This window comes from Larimichthys crocea, unplaced genomic scaffold (genome assembly GCF_000972845.2).
Source record: "Larimichthys crocea isolate SSNF unplaced genomic scaffold, L_crocea_2.0 scaffold97, whole genome shotgun sequence".
In the NCBI taxonomy this organism is placed as follows: domain Eukaryota; kingdom Metazoa; phylum Chordata; class Actinopteri; family Sciaenidae; genus Larimichthys; species Larimichthys crocea.
In genome coordinates, this window is record NW_020861315.1 from 2,293,738 (window position 1) to 2,300,335 (window position 6,598).

General features: G+C 41.4%; 1 protein-coding gene across 1 annotated transcript; it reads left to right on the forward strand.

Annotated features, from left to right (window-relative positions):
- Window positions 1–1,624: 1,624 nt before the first annotated feature.
- Window positions 1,625–6,254, forward strand: ndufb11 (NADH:ubiquinone oxidoreductase subunit B11). The gene is made up of 3 exons (XM_010752720.3): window positions 1,625–1,855; window positions 4,367–4,497; window positions 5,970–6,254. The coding sequence occupies exons 1-3, from the start codon at window positions 1,682–1,684 to the stop codon at window positions 6,097–6,099; spliced, it is 435 nt and encodes a 144-aa protein (XP_010751022.1). The 5' UTR covers window positions 1,625–1,681; the 3' UTR covers window positions 6,100–6,254.
- Window positions 6,255–6,598: the final 344 nt, after the last annotated feature.

Sequence of the window (6,598 nt, forward strand, 5' to 3'; positions counted from 1 at the left end):
TAGTACAGTGTGTAGTGTAGTGTGTAGTACAGTGTGTAGTACAGTGTAGTACAGTGTGTAGTACAGTGTGTAGTACAGTGTGTAGGCAGTGTAGTACAGTGTGTAGTACAGTGTGTACTGTAGTGTGTAGTACAGTGTGTAGTGTAGTGTGTAGTACAGTGTAGTACAGTGTGTAGTACAGCGTGTAGTGTAGTGTGTAGTACAGTGTGAAATGTAGTGTGTAGTGTAGTGTGTAGTACAGTGTGTACTGTAGTGTGTAGTACAGTGTGTAGTACAGTGTGTAGTATAATGTGTACTATAGTGTGTAGCACAGTGTGTAGTGTAGTGGGTAGTGTAGTGTATAGTACAGTGTGTAGTACAGTGTGTAGTGCAGTGTAGTACAGTGTGTAGTACAGTGTGTAGTGTAGTGTGTAGTCCAGTGTGTAGTCCAGTGTAGTACAGTGTGTAGTGTAGTGTGTAGTACAGTGTGTAGTACAGTGTAGTGCAGTGTAGTACAGTGTGTAGTGTAGTGTGTAGTGCAGTGTAGTACAGTGTGTAGTACAGTGTCTAGTGCAGTGTAGTACAGTGTGTAGTACAGTGTGTAGTACAGTGTCTAGTGCTGTGTGTACTGTAGTGTGTAGTACAGTATGTAGTGTAGTGTCTAGTACAGTGTAGTACAGTGTAGTACAGTGTGTAGTGTAGTGTGTAGTACAAAGTAGTACAGTGTAGTACAGTGTGTAGTACAGTGTGTACTGTAGTGTGTAGTACAGTGTGTAGTGTAGTGTGTAGTACAGTGTGTAGTACAGCGTGTAGTGTAGTGTGTAGTACAGTGTGTAGTGTAGTGTGTAGTGTAGTGTGTAGTACAGTGTGAAATGTAGTGTGTAGTGTAGTGTGTAGTACAGTGTGTACTGTAGCGTGTAGTATAGTGTGTACTGTAGTGTGTAGTACAGTGTGTAGTGTAGTGCGTAGTGTAGTGTATAGTACAGTGTGTAGTACAGTGTGTAGTGTAGTGTGTAGTACAGCGTGTAGTACAGTGTGTAGTACAGTGTAGTGCAGTGTAGTACAGTGTGTAGTACAGTGTGTAGTGTAGTGTGTAGTGCAGTGTAGTACAGTGTGTAACACAGTGTCGAGTGCAGTGTAGTACAGTGTGTAGTACAGTGTGTAGTGCAGTGTAGTACAGTGTGAAGTACAGTGTGTAGTGCAGTGTAGTACCGTGTGTAGTACAGTGTAGTAAAGTGTAGTACAGTGTGTAGTACAGTGTGTAGTGTAGTGTGTAGTGCAGTGCAGTGTGTAGTACAGTGTGTAGTGTGTAGTACAGTGTGTAGTGTAGTGTGCAGTGCAGTGTGTAGTACAGTGTGTAGTGTAGTGTGTAGTACAGTGTGTAGTGTAGTGTGTAGTACAGTGTGTAGTGTAGTGTGTAGTACAGTGTCTAGTGCAGTGTGTAGTACAGTGTGTAGTGTAGTGTGAAGTACAGTGTGTAGTGTAGTGTGCAGTGTAGTGTGTAGTACAGTGTGTAGTGTAGTGTGTAGTGTAGTGTGTAGTACAGTGTGTAGTGTAGTACAGTGTCTAGTGCAGTGTGTAGTACGTGGTGTATTAACCTCCACCACCTCTTGGAGGCGGTAATGAGCGCTCTATGCACCAAGATACGTTAAAAATCTTGTTTCCGGTTCCGGGCCAACACTGTCTTTCACAAACAGACAAGATGTTGAGCCGACTCCCTCGGTTCGGTCGAACTTTTCCTCGGTTATTGTCTAATCCACCCGCACGGTTCGTCTCCCAGTCAAAACCGACCGGTGTCGCTGGTTCGACCGCTGTGACGGAGCTGCACCCCGGAGCGGAGCAGACTGGACACGGCGAGGTCAGCCGGTACGTCAAGGTGAGTTTGTCTCCATGACACTTGTTCATGCGTTTATCACCGAGCTCAGCTCTACATCCAGTGTTACCGAACCAACCAGTCCAAAGCTGCTCTAAAGGCACTATGTTGACTGCTGTGTGTAATGTATGTGCAGAGGACTCTACGGTGGGCATGTTAGCCAGAGCTAGAGGGTGTATACAGCTAGGCGCCTGATTGGCTGCAGAAGAGTGAGGGGCGGGTTTACCAACAAATGACAACTGCTAACATGGACCAGAGCTGTGAGCACACTACACTGCTGGGATTAAAAGTAACACGAGTCTCGCACACTCAGAGCTGTGAACACGAGGAAAAGCTTCAAAATTGGTTATTATTTTCACAATATAGATATAGACTCCAGAACAAAATCTGAAGACCAGGGAGAAAATGACAAATATTAGCATTTCACGCTGGTTGTAAAGCTTGCAACTGCAAAAACAACAAAACACAGTCTGCTAGTTTAATGACTCAAACAGGCTGTTCATCAGCTGATCAAAAGTTTAAGGCAATAGCCCAAAAAAGGTTCAGGTAGTACTCAGTATTCATTTAGGCACCAGGAGGCTGCTGAGAATGTTGCTCCATGTCCACGGTCTGGGCATGACATTTTTTTTGTGAACTTGAAGCATTCTCAGTGGGATTTGGATCAGGAGAACATGCAGGGTGGTCCCTTTGTCAGGCGGGTGTTGTGGACTGCAGTGCTGTCCTGCTGAAAGACCCAATCATCACTGCACAGACAAGGGCCTTCAGTCATCTCCACACAGCCAGCCGCGTTTTGACGCCCCTGCACACACTGAAGCTTTGCCATGTGGAAAACATCTCCAGTGGGATCTCCTTGTCATGTCAGTAATGTAACGGAAGCCATCGGAACCATCCAGGTTACATTTTTTTTTCTCAGACAACGTCCTGTGTTTGGTGCTCCCCTTAAAGTGCAACAGGCAGGTTTGCGGCGTGGGATGAGACGTGGCCTTTGAAGACATTTTTTTTTTCTTTAAGCCCTCCTGTCTCAGATCCTGTCTAATGGTCATTGGCCTAGAGTCAGCATCAGTAAGGGCCTTAATTTGGGTCAAGGATTGGCTTGTGTCTTCACGGACAGCCCGTCAGATCCTCCAGATTAGTGCAGGTGAAATTTGTTTTGGGTCTGCCACTTGACTTTTTGTTCCAAACTTTTTTCAGTGAGGGCCACATACATAAACATATAGGAGGGGGTGGGCCACTTACTAGAAATTAGGTATATAGCCTTAACTTTAGTGTATTAAAGTTAGAAAAATCAATTAAAAGGGGTCAAATATGTTATATTGTTGAATATAATTAAAGACAACACTGCATTCATCACAGCTTTCCATAAATGGATCTTTATTGATTTATTCATAAAAAAGCTTTGGTAGCTCATTCTCAGAACAGCAGCCTCAGATTTCTTCTTAGACATAAGATTTACAGTACAGAGAAAAAACAATAAAGGGGAAAATGGGACGGGTAAATTTCAAGCTTGTTATTTAAGTTTTTAGGCTTAGCATCACACCTACGCAAGTGGTGAGCAAAAACAGGCTAGTGACAGACTTGATGTGCATTATTGATATTTGTCGCATGTGTACCTGCACATAAATGCTTATTAACACACGGGTACTGTGGAATATATCTTTTACTCACCATCATTATACTCTTTCATAACTGCCAGTTTCAGTGCAGATCAAACAGACACACTTCCTCTTGAATTCTTGAAGAAATATTCACTCTCCCAACGTGTCTGAAATTTTCTGCACTCACTTTCTACCTTTCGCTTCTTTGGTTCTGCCATGTTTAGTATCTTGGGGTAAATTTCTTCTTTGTCTACTTTTGTCGTTTTTGGTGGAGCAACTGCCTTGGTCAACAGTAGTAGTCGAATAGTAGCGCCCCCCGGTGTTAAAATTAAAAAGTGCAATACACTCAAAAGTTGAAGTGCGGGGCATATTCTATTCTATTTTTAAAAATTCTTGCGGGCCAATTAAAAATGCGGCCCGCGGGCCGTAGTTTGGACACCCCTGCCATAACCCTTCTATAACCCTCAGGATCTTTTAAGAAATTTAAAGTGACTGTTTTACTGCGTCCAACCTCAGCAGCAATGGCGCGTTGTCAGGGACCTGTCTTGTGCAGCTCAACAATCCTGCCACATTCAAAGACAAGACAAAGACAAGGTTAATCAACTTTTGACAACAAACAGATGATCTTTTGTTCAAATTATGTTTCACCTCTGATAACAAATGGCTATTTTTAGGTGCATCAAGAGAAAAGAAGTGACTAATGTATCATTTATTATTCCGCTCAGGAGAAAGCAGAATGCATCGGTCAGCTAATGGGAGAGTGTTTTGGTGACTGAATATGAATGTTGCTGTACTGACTTGATCCAAGGTAGCATTAACTAACAGAAAGTCAAGACTGAAAACATGTCAGTGACACCAGCTGAAGGGAATGTACTGTATCATACATATCATATGACATTTGTCCTTTGTGTTTTGTCAGAATCCAGATTACCATGGCTTCTCCAGTGACCCTGAGGTGGATGTGTGGAATATGAGGGTGGGCTTCTTCTTTGGCATCTCAGTGGCTCTTGTCATTGGAGGAACATTCATCCACTATTTACCAGACCATGGGTGAGTTCTCAGTGTAAGGTTCAAGGTAACCTTAATTATGCCTGACAATGTGTGGTGCAGCCAGCAAGGTTCAAGGTTCAAGGAATCTTTATTCCAAACAGCAGCAGCACAAACATAAAGAACAAACAAGCAATAGATCAACAATAATTACATGCCATGACTGTAACATTTCAAACTCAGAGTTCAGAGAGTGGCTGGGATCAGCCAGGACCGACTGGGCCTTCTTCAGAGTCCTAGCTTTGTACAAGCTGTGGAGGTTGTATAGAATGTAGTGTGTGATTTTTGCTGCACACCTTGACTACAATCTGCAGGCTGCTTGCCCGATCCACTTGCCCGAGGAGCATATTAGTGACCCGCTAATTCCTGAGGATAGAGCTGCAATATACATGAGCATTGAGGATGTGGGTTTGGTGGATATATGGTGGGAATACATTTTCCTCTGACACCATCATAAATCTTCTAGGATTGATATGTTTCTGGTATCAACTTAATACAACAAATTGCAAACGAGGCCACTACATTACATTACTTACATTTGGATCTTTTCCACATTTATTATTTTAATATCATTATACTTAAAAATAAAATAAAAAATAGGGACACATCAAGTCCTTCTAATTTTTACCCTGTGAATCTGATTAACTTAGATTGCAGATTTGAACTAAGATCCTGGTCCTGTGTCTGGAACAGGCGTCCAGTCAGAGTGCTTTATGGTTAACATTTCCATTTTAATCATTTTCTCTGTTTTATTACATAATGTATTCAATCCTTTTAAGTTTGATTCCAAAGAGATATAAAGCTAAGGTCACTCCATAGTATATAATGTCTTTAAATGAATCTTTTACTTAGATTCCTCCACATACCACTAGAGAGATGTTGCATACCATCCTTTTCTTTTTTGTTGACGTCCATACCTAACACCTCCTTCCCAATCACATCATGCATGCAGCATGATTCCTCAAGGAGCAACATGTAGTCTGTAAGCAATAATGAAAGCAATTGTCTTAACAGACAACAGACAAGTATTACTATCTGACCCGATAGACGATGTAATACTGATAATATTCGTCCTCATGGCAGAACCATGAGTAGTATCACGAAGACATCAGTATAATAGAAGAAGTTGCACCTTAATGGGCTCTATACCTTTGCTGATTATATGAAGAGGGGATGTTTGTGTAATATGTCATGATAAGAAGGTAGAATCTCATGGTCAAAAAGGATGTGCAAATCATTGCATTCTGTTTTTATGTACAATTCGTGATACTTGATCACTGAAGAAGAATTTCCCTTGTCCAGAATTGAAATAATGGAAACGAAACGACAAAATAAAAAACTCTTTGTATGAGCCCATGCTTAACACCATGAAGAACAGAAACTGGAGGAAGGCACCAGTTTCCACCTTGAATACTCAAATTTTGTATGCCTGTTCTCACTCCCCTCTTCTCTTTTTTGTTTGTTTTTGTCTTCAGAATGCGGCAGTGGGCCCGAAGAGAGGCAGAGCGTGTGATCCAGCAGAGAGAAATGGAGAATCTTCCTCTCATAGATGAAAACTACTATGACCCAAACAAGATAGTTCTGGCCACAGCTGAAGATGTGTAGGATGTCCAACATTTACTTGCTATATTTCTTGGTAATTGTATTTAACCGTGATAGAATAAATGATTCCATCTGATTATTACATGTGGACAATGACTTGTTGAAACAACAGTTTCATTGAGTTTGAAATCTGCAGTGATTAAACACTTTTGACTCCAGTGTTGACCATGAATGTTTTCATTAAAGACCTGAGACATCCCAACATTGCAACATGCAACATTTAAAAGTTTAAATTCAAGCGTCCTCTTTAAGTAATCTGATTAGTTTCTTTAAAAATGCATTAATTAATCAATTATGATAAACCCCTAAGAAAGCCTGTTGTCATGAGAATTTTTTAAGAAGAACCTTTGAATAAGGAGGACTGGATTCAAAGTATCAAAGTTTAAGTTCAATTTAATATTCTTGTACAAGAAGGAGCGTTTAACAGTGCAACACGCAAGAGGGTTACAGAGAAAAGGGCTCCCTGTGGAGCTCTGTCAGGTAGTTTTTATACAATGCATTC

What these genes read in the sequence shown, in the direction of transcription:
- ndufb11 (XM_010752720.3), top strand. Translation starts at nt 1,682, where the DNA reads ATGTTGAGCCGACTCCCTCGGTTCGGTCGAACTTTTCCTCGGTTATTG. An exon ending in AGGTCAGCCGGTACGTCAAG is followed by an intron (nt 1,856 to 4,366) that starts GTGAGTTTGTCT and finishes GTGTTTTGTCAG; the next exon opens with AATCCAGATTACCATGGCTT. An exon ending in CACTATTTACCAGACCATGG is followed by an intron (nt 4,498 to 5,969) that starts GTGAGTTCTCAG and finishes TTTTGTCTTCAG; the next exon opens with AATGCGGCAGTGGGCCCGAA.